Source organism: Schistocerca serialis, chromosome 7 (assembly GCF_023864345.2).
Source record: "Schistocerca serialis cubense isolate TAMUIC-IGC-003099 chromosome 7, iqSchSeri2.2, whole genome shotgun sequence".
Lineage (NCBI taxonomy): Eukaryota > Metazoa > Arthropoda > Insecta > Orthoptera > Acrididae > Schistocerca > Schistocerca serialis.
The window spans coordinates 605,511,254-605,527,237 of NC_064644.1; the positions used below are offsets into that span (position 1 = coordinate 605,511,254).

The window sequence follows — 15,984 nt, forward strand, 5'->3', positions numbered from 1 at the left end:
TGACTGTCCAAAACAAGAGACAGTTTTACGGTGATCGCTGTGAGGATTTTCAACAAACTACCTGTTGAATTACAGACCCTGCTGCTCGACAACTTCAAGAAACAAATTGCTGAAGGCCTAAAACAATGCCCACTATGCTTGGTCCAAGAATTCTTTGACTGTGAAGAAAGCAAATGGACACAGTGAACATGTCTATATATATTACCTATATAATGTTTAGATGTTATTCTGTGATTCATTATATTGTAAACACTTGATTGTAGTTTTGATGCTATCTGTCCAGCCACAGCTGGTGAACTACAAAGACCTGGTAATAAGTGGTAATAATTGCTTCACCAAATTCTTTACTTTGTTCTTACACCTCAACTCAGCCTAGTGCATCTGAAATTTTATCATGTATAGTTTTGTATTTGTAGGTTGAAGATTCCTGGTTATTAATATAATTTGACAACAACTCTCTTAGGGTTTTAATATTATTAGATAACTCATCTAATTTTCTTAATATTTCTGAAAACTGCCTCCACTGTGTGGACACTAACAGGTATGCAGTACAACAATATATATACTTAATACCCCCAAGTAATGTTAATATGATTTGAAACTGCCACAAAAAAACAGTGAAATGTTTTTTGCTATTTTTCACAGAATGAATTACTAATAAAAAGGTTACTGTTGTTTACAGCTCAACTAATTGGGCATACGGGTAGCTGCACTGCACGACCGATATGTCACTTGGGGACTAAGTGATGCAGCGATAAGCTGCTGCTTAGTCATTGTGTAGCCAGCTGACTAGCTGCTACACTGTGAAGCTGAGCTGTTGTCACACTGGTCAGGTGCTGTAGGGATGCAGTTGACAACTGCTGCCACAACTGTTGTGTCAAAATCAGCATGCAGAATTCTTCCATGTCGTTAACAAAATTCTTCTTCACCTATGTGCCACAGATTACTTAATTACATAAATATCTTTTACTGTTTACCTCACTGATAGGTCAACTAACATCCTTTGTCCAACTTTTTATAATAATTAACATTTCCTCAGCCTTAATCACATTAAGCTTATTTTTTCTCAAATATTCAAATCAATTCAGGCAAGAGCACTACTTGTTCCTGCTTATACCTTCTCAATTATTGATTCAAGTTGTTCTTTGCAACATCATATCTTCTTCCATTATTCTCGTCAAAATTCTTGATAAACCATGAATGCTCTCTTCTTTTGTGCCATCATTTTGGGATTCCTTACCCCCTCTCCATGTGCCATGCAGTGCAATGGCACTAGGGCACCAAAAATGAGTATCATGGGTGGATGGAGGAGGAGGAGGAAATTAGTGTTTCGACGTCCCGTCGACAACAAGGTCATTAGAGACAGAGCACAAGTTCAAATTATGGAAGGATGGGGAAGGAAATCGGCCGTGCCCTTTCAAAGGAACCAACCCGGCATTTGCCTGAAGTGATCTAGTGAAATCACGGAAAACCTAAATCAGGATGGCCGGACACGGGATTGAACCGTTGTCCTCCTGAATGTGAGTCCAGTGTGCTAACCACTGCGCCACCTCGCTCGGTGGTTGGATGGCTATGATGTGTTCCAGTCATGTATGATCTGCATTCCATTTAATGTGCGTGCCATCTTTACCTTCTGAATAATTGGTGATCATCTTTCTTTAGGTTAGTTGCTTGAGTGGACCTGCTACGTATTGCCACTAGATGGTGCTGCGTGACTTCTACCCTTTTGCATTTGGGATAAGAGATCTTCGAATTATCCATGCCACTAAATGAAAAACACTTTTATGACCGCTCTTCTATATTGCATTAATAAAATATTCTTGGGTTTCAAGCCATGTCAAGTGGTTAACTGCCCATGACCTTTCGGCAAAGATCTCTTCTGCCACTGTCAAGTGGCCAACTATGGTGTGGATGAATGTGCTGTGCTTTCATAGCTGCAGTGTTGTAATTTTTAGACAGGTACAATCAAAAGACACTTGCACATTAGCTTTTCACCATAGTCATCATCAGAAAAAGAAAGAGAAACAAAAAACAAATTCTCAGTAATAAAATCCACCGTGGTTGCAAAAAAATTTTTATATCTAAAAGGGAAAGCACTATCTGGTTTCAGGAGATATGTCCAACCTTCAGGTGCAATTAAATCCACAAGGGGTACATAGCTAAGATTGAAATAGATCAAAATATATTAAAATAGTGCACCCCAGGTTCATGGCATGCAAGAGAATATCCTCATCAATCCTAGGTCTGAGGATATTCTCTTGCATGCAGGGAACCGGTGTTGTGAGGCTGTGGATCAGCGAAGTGAGTAGCGAAGGGGGAGGGAAGGAGAGGAGTAGGGAAAGATGGGCAGGTGTGTTGGCAGAGGATAGCACTCAAAAGAGGATGGGAGATGAGAATAAGGAGGAGGTGGTAGGTCACAGGGGCTGGAAACTGTCAGGTGGACGGTGTTGGGACAGTATGTTACTGTAGGTTGAGACTGGGATGATTCTGGGAGCAGAGAATATGTTGTGAGAATAACTCTCATTTGCACAATTCAAAAAAGCTGGTGGTGGAGGGGAGGATCCAGGTGGCCCAGGTTGTGATGCAGCCACTGAAATTACAATGTTAAGTTCAGCAGCATGTTGTGCCATGCTCTTGGCCATATTTTGGTGGCAGCCATTGTAATGAGACACCCTCTGCTAACATTACCTTTTTTTATATATAGAAATAGCCGATATCAAAAAGTACTTTCGAATATTGTATAGGTTAAAAATATCTCATTTGTTTCACTGCAAGAATTTCATATGATTTTGTATATGATGTATTATATTTTGGACTAAAATGTATAAAAAAAGGAATTAATTTGTTACAATCAATATGCTCAGCTAAAATTACTCTTCTTTTAGAAATATTTGAAATTACAAAATATCTGGCATACTTAGCATGGCTATTATTATTTATGCATCTGGATTCATTTACAAAATAATGGTATAGCTTGGTGAAGATTCTTCTTTTGTCAAGAAAGTTACTGACCTGTTTTGTTTTGTAAACTTTTTGGAATATGGTTAGTACTGCAGAAAGTAGTAATAGTTGGCATGCCTCTGATGGAAACAGACATTTTTTTATATCTGGCAATAACAATGTAATTTGTGGTGCTATAGAAGTAGAAATTGTAAAGATGGTGTGATATTGAAGGAATGTGACAAAAAATAAAATTCAAGAGTAAGACAAGCAAACCTCCAAACATTATTATGTCTGCTGGAACCCACAAAGTTAAAGAAATTTCAGTCTCACGAATCTACCCCTAGATGTACTGCAGCCAACGAGAAAATGAAGATAAGTCGCCTCTCAAAGCTTTTGAAACTTTTGAAGAGACTGAAAAATTTAATGGTGATGCCTGGCAGGGTAAAATTATAACTGTGGGTGTCATCTCAGATCAGTTAACTGCTAAAGTTTTGTCTGCTGCAGAAGAAGAAAAGTCAGTGATTTGTGTCAGTTGCAGTTTACACAAATGAAGTCCTGATCACACGAAGAAAGAATACCCAAGGTCTGCCCAACAAAGTCGTATCAACAGTGGCAAGATACTATCAGCAATGACAAACCGGATGAATTGAAACAGGACTTTACAACAATAATTAGGGTCGTAAATAAGAAAAAAGACAGGTACAAATTATCTGTGAATTTTTTTTGTGGACTCATGATTGCTAGGAAAACGAGTAGAGACAAGGGTAGTAGTGATGTATATGTGAAAGCTGTAGGACCAGCCAGAGCTTGTTTGAACCAAGTGAAAGTGAAGTCAGCAAAGAAAAAGTGTAAATTGATATTTAGCAGTTGATTTTGGCAAAATTAAAGGAAATGAAGACTGATAACAATAGCAAATTTATGATCAGTTAACTGAAATAAAAACAGATAACAGTAGCAAATTTAGTGCAATTAATGATCAGTCAACCAAAAAATTTACTTCCCTACAAGCCAATTAAATGATCTGAAAACTTAAAACAATAGTAAAATGGACAGGGTACAATACCAAATAGACCAACTTAGTAATTAGGTTTGTGGCTAAAAAATGGGTTGTCAGATGGATTAAAAAGTGTGAATGAAAAATTTCATGTCTTAGAAAGTAAATTTATTGTCTTGGAAAATGAGCTAGTAAATGTATCCGCGCAACAGTGAAGTATGTTAATGACGCCACAGTTGAACAGAAGACCATAGAGAAAAAAATGGAGCACAACTTCAGTAGTTCAGATCAAAAAAATTTAAATGTTGTAAACAGTAACTAAAGTAAAGGTTTTAGATCAAAAAATTTCAGCAGTTAAGGAAAATTTTATTCACAAAAATCTGTATTTAAAAAATGGTATTGTGTAATCCAACATTTCAATAAAAAGTTTTCCATCAGACAATTTACACCCAGTGGATTTTCTGCTCCACTGTAGAGATAGTTGTGTGTCAAGCATGAATGACAATCAAAAAATTAAATTTGTTAAAAGATGTTTTGAAGGCGAAGCTCTGTCTTGGGAAAATCTAAATTTAAGTCGGTGGGAGACATATCAAAGTTCAGAAAAAATGTTTAAATAAATTTTGGTCAGAAGCTGAACAGGGGACACTTAAAAGTGAATTTTTGAATGATTCTAATTATAGGAATAGGGACAGTACTCTGAAAGAGTTTTGTAAGAATCAACTTAAGATACTAACACACCTTGCAAACCATTTGATGAAAAGAGATTGACAAGTGCACTCAAGAGGAGATTACCAGAGAGATCGCAGAGGGATTTAGTGCACGGACCTGGCAATTGTCTTGAGCAATTTTTATGATACATAGACAGACTTACCATAATAATCAGAATGATAGAGATCACAATGGAAATAGTTCTGTACAAAAGTCAAAAAATAACGAGGGAAAGTGTTCGATATGCAACAAATTCTGTGTGTATTATGACAGTACATGTATGCCATGTTATATTTTCACAAAATTTGTTTCCAAAAAAAAAAAAAAAAAAAAAAAAAAAAAGAACTGGGCACTGGAAAAATGTTATAATCAGGCACCTCATCTCATCCAGCAAGTACTTCGACTTTTTCTTGGGAAATTGTGAACTCTGATACATCATGCCACTGCAAGAAATGTGTTGTAAAAGGTGTAATGTGCTTAAATTGTAAAACGCTTTTTCATTATTCATGTGTTAATGCCAATCCTAAAAAGAAACTATGGTTCTGCAATAGCTGATTCAGAGGCGACTTAGGCCAAAAAACTAATATGAGAAACACCAAAGACAAAGTTATCAATGCTCTACTGGAAGAGTTTTCAGTTATACAACATGACGAACACAAATAGTTTGAAAAAGAAGCAAATAGGCTTAGCGATTTACCTCAAGATACTTCAACTTGTGTTAATAACAGTTCTGTTGTTTATGTTTGTATAAAGTGCGGGAAAAACACAAACAGCGGTGTTACCTGTAACAAGTGCAAAACAAAACATCAGTCTAAAACTCCCGACCGTGTTCCAAAACTTTACATTTTAGGCGATAGCCACAGCCGAGGTATTGCCTCACGCATAATTAAAACTTTAGATGTGAAATCGATGAGCTTTGGTAAAGCCTGGGGCGCCCCTCTCAGAAATAAGAAAACTAGTTTTTTTCTGAAGAAATAAAAAAGCTGTCTTCGAAAAATTTTGTAGTCCTCTTTGGTGGGTCTAATGACATTTACCAAAATGATACATCTAAAGCCTGCTGCAGATTAAAGAAGTGTTTATCTGAACTAAGTCATACAAATGTTATCCTCATAAATATACCACAAAGGTACGACTTGATGCCCTTGTCGTGTGTAAACAAGGAAATTAGTGCTACCGATGAACTTTTTTCCAGTATATGCAAGCAATATAGAAATGTTTTTATTGTTAATATTAATACCATTGGATGCAGATTCCACACTACTCATGGACTGCACTTAAATGGCCTTGGAAAGCAACTTGTTACATTAAAACTAATGGAAATTATTAAGAGACTGCAACACTCACCAACAGCATCATCACAGAAAGTATTTCCAAGAATGACTAATGCAGTATCACATACAGTAACAGAAAATACAGCAGAAGTACGTAAAGCAGCAAAACTAACAGCAGTAGAATCAACATCAGTGTCAGAAGAACCACTATCAGTAACAGCAGAAGTAACTCCTCCAGCATTAGAACCAGCTCCTACATCAGCAACACCATCTCCTTCAACAGCAGTAGCAGAGGAAACACCACCAGCAACAGCAGAAGCAGCTCCTCCAGCAGAAGAACCAGTTTCTACAGCAGCAGCGCCATCTCCCACACCAGCAGTAGCAGAACCAACTCCTTTACCAGTAATATCAGAAACAACTACTCCACCAGCAGCAACTAAACCAACTTCTCCACCAGCAGAAACAGAACCAGCTCCTCCTTCATCATCTTCAGGAGTGGGAGAAAAGAATAGATCAGTCACAGTAAGTAAAGTATCTTCTTTGACTCATGATGAAGTGGCACCAAATGATTTGGGAAAACATGTTCTTATAAAACTTGTTGACAGTGAAGTGAAACAAACTTCCAACCGTGTTTCAAGCAGACCCAAAAAATTACCCAAGAGAAATGAAAAATTTTAATGGGTTATTCCAAGTAAGTCCAACTGTGACCTAACATAGATTCGAGGGCTGGAAAAACAATTAAATGTTCTCCATTGCCCCATTAAACTGTACTCCTCCCCTCCTGTGACAAAACCTCTATCTTATTTCTGCACTTAAATGTCAGTTCTCTGAAAAATAAAGCTGATGAGCTTGTTATACTATTAAAAAGTAACAAAAGAATGATTTTACGTATAAATGAACATTGGTTAAAGGAAGAAGATATAAAACTGTATGTACCATCAGGTTTCAGATTTTCTACATACTACTGCTGACCCAGTGAATCTTATGGGGGTTCATCCATATATGTTAGCAATGATCTAGACTTTTGTATTAAAGGTGTTTTTGAAGCAGCTGCTTTGATTGTACCTAGTATACAGCTCATAACTGTATCTTTATATCACACTCCTGAAAATAATGTAGAACAATTTACAGAATGTTTAGTAAAACTTGCAATCAGCATACAAAAGTATACTAAATACAAAATATTAATTTTTGGGGATATAAACACACAGATTAGGAAAATGACAGCCAGAAATGTTAGTTTAGTAAATATGTTAAGATCCTATAATCTCTTTTGTGTTAATGAAAGTCCTACAAGGCATTTCTCCTGTCTTGACAATCTAATGACAAATATATACAAATTTGATTTTGAGTTAGGCTTATTTAATGTCAATTATCTGTTGGACCATAGAGGTATATGGGTGAAACTAATTACTGAAAAACCAAAAGAAGACCAGGAACCAACACAGAGTGTGAGACTATTTACACATAGAAATATTAGCAAGTATAGAGAATAACTTAGGTCTATAGATTGGAATACTGTTATACATTCCTCCAAAAATGTTGATGAAGCCTTCAGCACATTCCTCAAAATAATTTCTGAAATCTTCCATATATCCTGTCCACTGGTTAAAAAACAAAAAAGTCAGTAAACCTAGCCACTCAACTTTGCAGAAGTGGTTTTCACCTCAATTACAAAAACTGAGACTATTGGTAATTACTTGTCATGATAAGCTCAAAAAGGGAGCAGTGGATAGGCCTTGAAAAACTGAACACAGATCAATTGAGAAAACAGGAAGAAGTTGTGTGGAACTGAGAAAAAATAAGCAAAATATACAAACTGAGTAGTTCATGGGAAGATAGGTAAAATCAAGGACACAAGGACCGCAGCAGCTCTGTGGTCTCGTGGTAACGTGAGCAGCTGCGGAACGAAAGGTCCTTGGTTCAAATCTCCAATCGAGTGAAAATTTTAATTTTTTATTTTCAGTTTATGTGACAAACTCTTATGTTTTCATCACTTTTTTGGGAGTAATTATCACATCCACAAGAAAACCTAAATCGGGCAAGATAGAAGAGTCTTTTTACCCATTCGCCAAGTGTACAAGTTAGGTCGGTCGACAACATATTCCTGTCATGTGACGCACATGCCGTCACCAGTGTCGTATAGAATATATCAGATGTGTTTTCCTGTGGAGAAATCGGTTGACCTATGACCTTGCGATCAAATGTTTTCTGTTCCCAATGGAGAGGCACGTCCTTTCGTCTACTAATCGCACGGTTTTGCGATGCGGTCGCAAAACACAGACACTAAACTTATTACAGTGAACAGAGACGTCAATGAACGAACGGACAGATAATAACTATGCAAAAATAAAGAAAGTAAAATTTTCACTTGTGGGAAGACTTGAACCAAGGACATCTGACCTCTTCAACTGCGAACCAAGGACATCAATGAACGAACGGACAGATAATAACTATGCAAAAATAAAGAAAGTAAAATTTTCACTTGTGGGAAGACTTGAACCAAGGACCTCTGACCTCTTCAACTGCAGCTGCTCACGCTACCACAAGACCACGGCCCTCCTGGACTCATGTACTCCTTTATGTTGCATATGTGACCCATTGACTACTCAGTTTGTATATGTTGCTTATTTTTTCACAGTTCCACACAACTTCTTCCTGTTTGCTCAATTGATCTGTGTTCGGTTTATCAAGGCCTATCCACTGTGCCAAGTTATAACTAAATCTGAGGGGGGTGCGATGGGGAGGTTCCCTTGTCAGTATCGATTTAGGTCAAACTTATCAACAGTCAAAGCAGTTGAAAACCTTATCTCTTTTGTACTAAGCTCATTTGAGTAAGAATTATCTGATGAAGCCATTTTAATTGACTTGAGTAAGGCTTTTGACTCAGTTAACCACAAATTATTATTAGATAAACTGTGTTGCTATGGAATCAAACACTTGGAACTCTCACTAGTTGAATCATACCTCAGCAATAGAAAATAAATTGTAAAACATAATGGCCAAAAGTCACAGACTCTGAGTATAAAACGAGGTGTTCCTCAGGGCTCGGTGCTTGGCCCTTTACTATTTATATTACTTGTGAATGACTTTCCGAGTAACTTACCCTGTAAATCTATCCTCTATGCTGATGACACGACATTAGCTAATTCCGGAAAGAATATAAACAAACTGAAGGAGGAAAGTGAAAAATGTCTCAAAATATCTAATATCTGGTTTAGTTTAGTTTAGTTTATTGAGCACCCGTTTTATCATGTACAATGATATGGGATTTGTCATATGTTACATACAGAAAAAATATGAATAACAACATATTATGTAAAAACTATCAGTGAATAATCTGAATTAAATATATGGGCAAAACAATTATAGCTTACATGATATAAATTTGTAACAATATAGGACACAAATAAGTTACATATATTCTGTGTATAATGGACAGCAACAAGAAACAATGATTATAACACTCTATATTGACAGATTAATTAATTTTTGTGTGTACATAAAAGAGTCTACTCCACAACACAAGTTTGTATATGAGTAACTTATAAGATAGGTGAAGGCACGCTATCTTTCTGAAGAATTCATATATGGTTTACAGCTAATCAGCTAAGGATGAACCATGAAAAGACTGTCAAGACAACCTTCAGCCTATCAAACAGTATCACTGAGTTATCATCTGTTAAACTACTACAAATACATGTTGATTCGAAATGAACATGGGACACACATACAGATTATGTACGTCAAAATTTATCACATGTTATCTACCTACTAGACAAACTACACATGTTTTACACAAGTTTTATTACTTCATTCACACTACGCCTTCTTTCACTGCCATCTACAATACGGCATTCTTTTATGGGGTAGCCAAAAAATTTTCACTTGGCAGAAAAAAAAATTAGATGTTTTTATGGAATCACTGACAACAAGACCTCATGTAGACCTATTTTCAAGACTTAAAAATTCTCACAGCCCCAACTATTTACATATATTGTTGCCTATCAAACATAAAAGAAAACTTAAACCACTACACTATAAGGATATCTGTTCCTCAACACAATACTCGACAAACAAATATGATTGATATACCCACAACCATGCTTAAGAAAACCCAATCTAGCTATGAATACATAGACATAAAATTATTCAAAACTTTACCTGTACAGGCTCAATTGGTTTCACTGGATATTTTCAAAACTAAAACCAAAGTGTGGATGAAGGAAAATACTTTTTATAGTATAGAAGAACTTCAGAATAGTTGCAAAGATGACCTAATTTATTTATAAATTAAGGCTTACTGTCATGTATAGATATGGGTGTAGAGACAGCTATAAGCTAATAGGGTACAACAGTGCTATATTTTTTACCATGTAATATTTTGTTATATGAAACATAATGTACATAGAGGTAACTACTCGGGAAACAGCAGTCCGCCTTAATGTAGGACCACAGTTTTCGGGCAATGAAACACAAGTACAGGAGCCCCAATTTACACTTGCAATTAGACAATACTAACAGTGTTAATAATGTTGCACAGGTATCTGAAGTTGAACAGAAGGAAAATCAGATTTCTCATTTATGTTCTGATTGAAAGTTTTGGGATACTGTGTTTAATTATAATGATGTAGGTGCTAATCAAAAACTAGAATATGAGAGTAATGAGAATTTTTATGTAGTGTGTAGCCTACTAATGACTTCTTTTAGTGTTTCAAGATGGCGCCTAGTGTAGATCGGGAGTATGTTAGTTACGTACAAAAGTCAAAAAATAACGAGGAAAAGTGTTCGATATGCAACAAATTCTGTGTGTATTATGACAGTACATGTATGCCATGTTATATTATCGCAAAAGTAGACGCCAAAAAAAAACTGGTAACAGGAAAATGTTATAATCAGGCATCTCATCCAGCAAGTACTTCGACTCATTCGTGGGAAATGGTGAACTCTGATACAACATGCCATTGCAAGAAACGTGTTGTAAAAGGTATAATGTGCTTAAATTGTAAAACGGTTTTTCATTATTCGTGTGTTAATGTCAGTCCTAAAAGGAAACTATGGTTCTGCAATAGCTGTTTCAAAGGCGACTTAGGTCAAAAATCTAATATGAGAAACACCGAAGACGAAGTTATCAGTGCTCTACTGGAAGAGTTTTCAGTTATAAAACATCACGAACACGAACAGTATGAAAAAGAAGCAAAGAGGCTTAGCGTTTTACCTCAAGATACTGTAACTTTTGTTAATAACAGTTCTGTTGTTTATGTTTGTAGAAAGTGCAGGAAAAACACAAACAGTGGTTTAACCTGTTGCGAGTGCGAAAGAAAACATCAGTCTAAAACTCCCGTCCATGTTCCAAAACTTTACATTTTAGGCGATAGCCACAGCCGCGGTATTGTCTCACACATAAATAAAGCTTCAAATGTGAAATCGATGAGCTTTGTAAAGCCTGGGGCGCCCCTCTCAGAAATAAGAAAACTAGTTTTTTCTGAAGAAATAAAAAAGCTGTCTTCGAAAGATTTTGTTGTCCTCTTTGGTGGATCTAATGACATTTATCAAAATGATACATCTAAAGCCTGTTGCGAATTAAACAAGTGTTTATCTGAACTAAGTCATACAAATGTTATCCTCGTAAATATACCACAAAGGTACGACTTGATGTCCTGGTCGTGTGTAAACAAGGAAATTAGTGCCGCCAATGAACTTTTTTCCAGTATATGCAAACAATATAGAAATGTTTCTGTTGGTAATATTAATACCATTGGACGCAGATTCCACACTACTCACAGGCTGCACTTAAATGGCCTTGGAAAGCAACTTGTTACATTAAAGCTAATGGAAATTATTCAGAGACTGCAATACTTACCAACAACATATTCAGTGGTACCTGTATCATCATCACAGAAAGTATCTCTAGGAGTGACTGATGCAGAATTAGATACAGTAACAGAAAATGCAGCAGAAGTACCTAAAGAAGCAATACTAACAGAAGTAGAATCAACAGCAGGGTCAGAAGAACCACGTTCAGTAACAGCAGAAGTAACTCCTCCAGCATTAGAACGAGCTCCTACAGCAGTAACACCATCTCCCTCACCAGCAGTAACAGCACAAACTACTTCACCAGAAATAGCAGAAGAAACAGCAACAGCAGAAGCAACTCCTCCAGCAGTAGAACTAGTTCCTATAGCAGCAGCACCATCTCCCACACCAGCAGTAGCAGAACCAACTCCTTTACCAGTAATAGCAGAAACAATTCCTCCACCAACAGCAGAAACAGTACAAGCTCCTCCTCCATCACCTTCAAGAGTAGCAGAAAAGAATAGACCAGTCACAGTAAGTAAAGTATCATCTTTGTCTCATGATGAAGTGATACCAAATGATTTGGGAAAACATGTTCCTATAAAACTTGTGGACAGTAAAGTGAAACAAACTTCCAACCGTGTTTCAAACAGACCGAAAAAATTACCTAAGAGAAATGAAGATTTTTTATGGTTTATCCCAATGAAGTCCAACCGCCACCTAACGTAGATTCCAGGGCTGAAAAAACAATTAAATGTTCTCCATTGCCCCATAATACTGTACTCCTCCCCTCCTGTGACAGTAACTCTATCTTATTTCTGCACTTAAATGTCAGGTCTCTGAAAAATAAAGCTGATGAGCTTGGTATACTATTAAAAAGTAACAAAAGAATGATTTTATGTATAAACGAACATTGGTTAAAGGAAGAAGATATAAAATTGTATGTACCATCAGGTTTCAGATTAGCTACATACTTCTGCAGACCCAGTGAATCCTATGGGGGTTCATCCATATATATTAGCAATGATCTAGACCTAAAGTTTTCTGTTCTTGAAGTTAGTGACCTATGCACTAAAGGTGTTTTTGAAGCAGCTGCTTTTATTATACCTAGTATACAGCTCATAACTGTGTCTTTATATCACACTCCTGAAAGTAATGTAGAACAATTTATAGAACGTTTAGAAAAACTTGTGATCAGTATACAAAAATATACTAAATACAAAATTTTAATCTTTGGGGATCTAAACATAGACATTAGGAAAATGACAGCCAGAAATGTGAATTTAGTAAATATGTTAAGATCCTATAATCTCTTTTGTGCTAATGAAAGTCCTACAAGGCACTCCTCCTGTCTTGACAATCTAATAACAAATGTATACAAATGTGATTTTGAGCTAGGCTTACTTAATGTCGATTACCTGTCAGACCATAGAGGTATATGGGTGAAACTAATTACTAAAAAACCAAAAGAAGACGAGGAACAAACTCAGTGTGTCAGACTATCTACAGATACAAATATTAGCAAGTATAGAGAAGAACTTAAGTCTACAGATTGGAATACTGTTATACATTCCTCCAGAAATGTTGATGAAGCCTTCAGCACATTCCTCAAAATCATTTCTGAAATCTTCCACACATGCTGTCCACTGGTTAAAAAACAAAAATGTTAGGAAACCTAGCCACTCAACTTTACAGAACTGATTTTGACCCCAATTACAAAAACTGAGACTATTGGTAATTACTTGTCACGATAAGGTCAAAAAGGGAGCAGTAGATAAAGAAACTTACAAAAACCTGAAAAGAAAATATAGATCTGAAATTAAAATAGCCAAGTGTAAGGCAAATGGTGATTTCATTAAAAAATCACACAATATATGTAAGGCTGCATGGAAAGTAATAAAAGCAGAGCTAGGTATGGATATAAACTACAAAGACAACACAAATGCTGCTAACGTCACTGCTGATGATTTCAATCACTTTTTTGTCAACTCTGCCAATCTTAGCCTTCCAACCCATAGCAACCAGAATTCCAATTCAACACATACCTATTTCTCACCCCATATCTGGCAGAAATTTTCAACAAAACATTACAAACATAGTGTCAGCTTGTAAATGGAGAGAAGTACAAGTAACTGATATAATTAAAGCAACCTCTAAATTAGGATACTCTAGATCTGAAGATGTGTATGACCTGTCAAACTATGTAATTAAAAAAGTTGTAGATCTCATAACATACCCCCTTTGGATACTGATAAACTGGATGCTCTCGAGTGGACACTTTCCTGAATGTCTCAAAAAAACAGTTGTCATACCATTATACAAAAAGGGTGACAAGTCCTGTATCAATAATTATAGACCAATTTCACTTGTGCCTATTCTTTCAAAAATAATAGAACATTGCATAATGCAGCAAATATGCATACACCTATCAGACAATAATATATTAAATGATTCTCAGTATGGATTCAGGTCAAACTTATCAACAGTCAAAGCAGTTGAAAACCTTATCTCTTTTGTACTAAGTGCATTTGAGTCAGAATTATCTGCTGAAGCCATTCTAATTGACTTGAGTAAGGCTTTCGACTCAGTTAACCACAAATTATTATTAGATAAACTGTGTTGTTATGGAATCAAACACCTGGAACTCTCACTAATTGAATCATACCTCAGCAATAGAAAACAAATAGTAAAGCATAATGACCAACAGTCACAGACTTTAAGTATAAAACGAGGTGTTCCTCAGGGCTCAGTGCTTGGCCCTCTACTATTTATATTGTTTGTAAATGACTTTCCGAACAACTTACCCTGTAAATCTATCCTCTATGCTGATGACACAACATTAGCTAATTCTGGAAAGGATATAAACATATTGAAGGAGGAAAGTGAAGAGTGTCTCAAAATATCTAATATCTGGTTTAAAGCTAATGACTTATCTATGAACCATGAAAAGACTGTCAAGATAATCTTCAGTTTATCAAACAGTAACATGGAGTTATCATCTGTTAAACTACTAGGAATACACATTGACTCAAAATTAACTTGGGACACACATACAGATTATGTATGTCGAAAGCTATCACGAGTTATCTACCTACTAGCCAAACTACACACATGTGTTACACAAGATTTATTGCTTCAGTCATACTATGCCTTCTTTCATTGCCATCTACAATATGGCATTCTTTTATGGGGTAACTCTCCAGGAGCCAAAAAAATTTTCACTTGGCAGAAGAAAGCAATTAGATGTTTGTACGGAATCACTGACAACAAGACCTCATGTAGACCTTATTTCAGAGACTTAAAAATTCTCACAGTCCCATCTCTTTAGATATATTGTTGCCTATTAAACATAAAAGAAAACTTAAACCACTACACTATAAGGAAATCAGTTCATCAACACAATACTCGACAAACAAATATGATTGATATACCCACAACCAGGCTTAAGAAAACCCAATCTAGCTATGAATACATAGGCATAAAATTATTCAACACTTTACCCGAACAGGCTCAATTGGTTTCAATGGATATTTTCAAAACTAAAACCAAAGTGTGGATGAAGAAAAATATTTTCTACAGTGTAGAAGAATTTCAGAATAGTTGTAAAGATGATCTAATTTATTGATAAAGTAAGGCTTACTATTATGTATAGTTATGGATGTAGAGGCAGCTAGCTATAAGCTAATAGGGTACAACACTATCTTTTTTTTTCCATGTAATATTTTTGCTATATGAAACATAATGTACAAATAGCTATAATACTTCTGACAACATTGATTGCATGTTAATGCTGATAAATTATGGCTTACTGTTATGTATGGATCTAGGTGTAGAGGCTGTTGTAAGCTAATAGTTTACAACATTGCTATATTTTTACTATGTAATATTTTGGTATGTAAAACATAATGTACAAATAGCTGTAACTCTTCTGACGACATCGATTGCATGTAGGTGCTGAAAGATGGATAAAATAAATAAATAAATTCTCTTGGACAGAAAACGGTGTTATTGATGTATGTAAAACAGGTGATGACTGTATTGGATCTGAGTTAGGTGGTATTTTGATACAATAATTTTATCTTGGAACTCTTCCATTTCGTCTGTGTTTGCATAGAAAAACAACAATATCAGAAATTGAGTCCATCTTGATGAAAAACACCTTGTTCTTCGTTTCTTTTTTCTTTATTCTCCCAAACTAGTTTCGGCAACAAATATCATCATCATCAGTGGGTTTTTTCACCTAAAACATGCAGAAAATAGCACAGTCATACA

General features: G+C 35.8%; 1 protein-coding gene across 1 annotated transcript; it reads left to right on the forward strand.

Moving 5' to 3' along the window:
* The first annotated feature begins 6,021 nt into the window (after window positions 1-6,021).
* On the forward strand, window positions 6,022-15,337 carry LOC126413288 (mucin-2-like). The gene is made up of 3 exons (XM_050083189.1): window positions 6,022-6,438; window positions 11,764-12,333; window positions 15,221-15,337. The coding sequence occupies exons 1-3, from the start codon at window positions 6,022-6,024 to the stop codon at window positions 15,335-15,337; spliced, it is 1,104 nt and encodes a 367-aa protein (XP_049939146.1).
* Window positions 15,338-15,984: the final 647 nt, after the last annotated feature.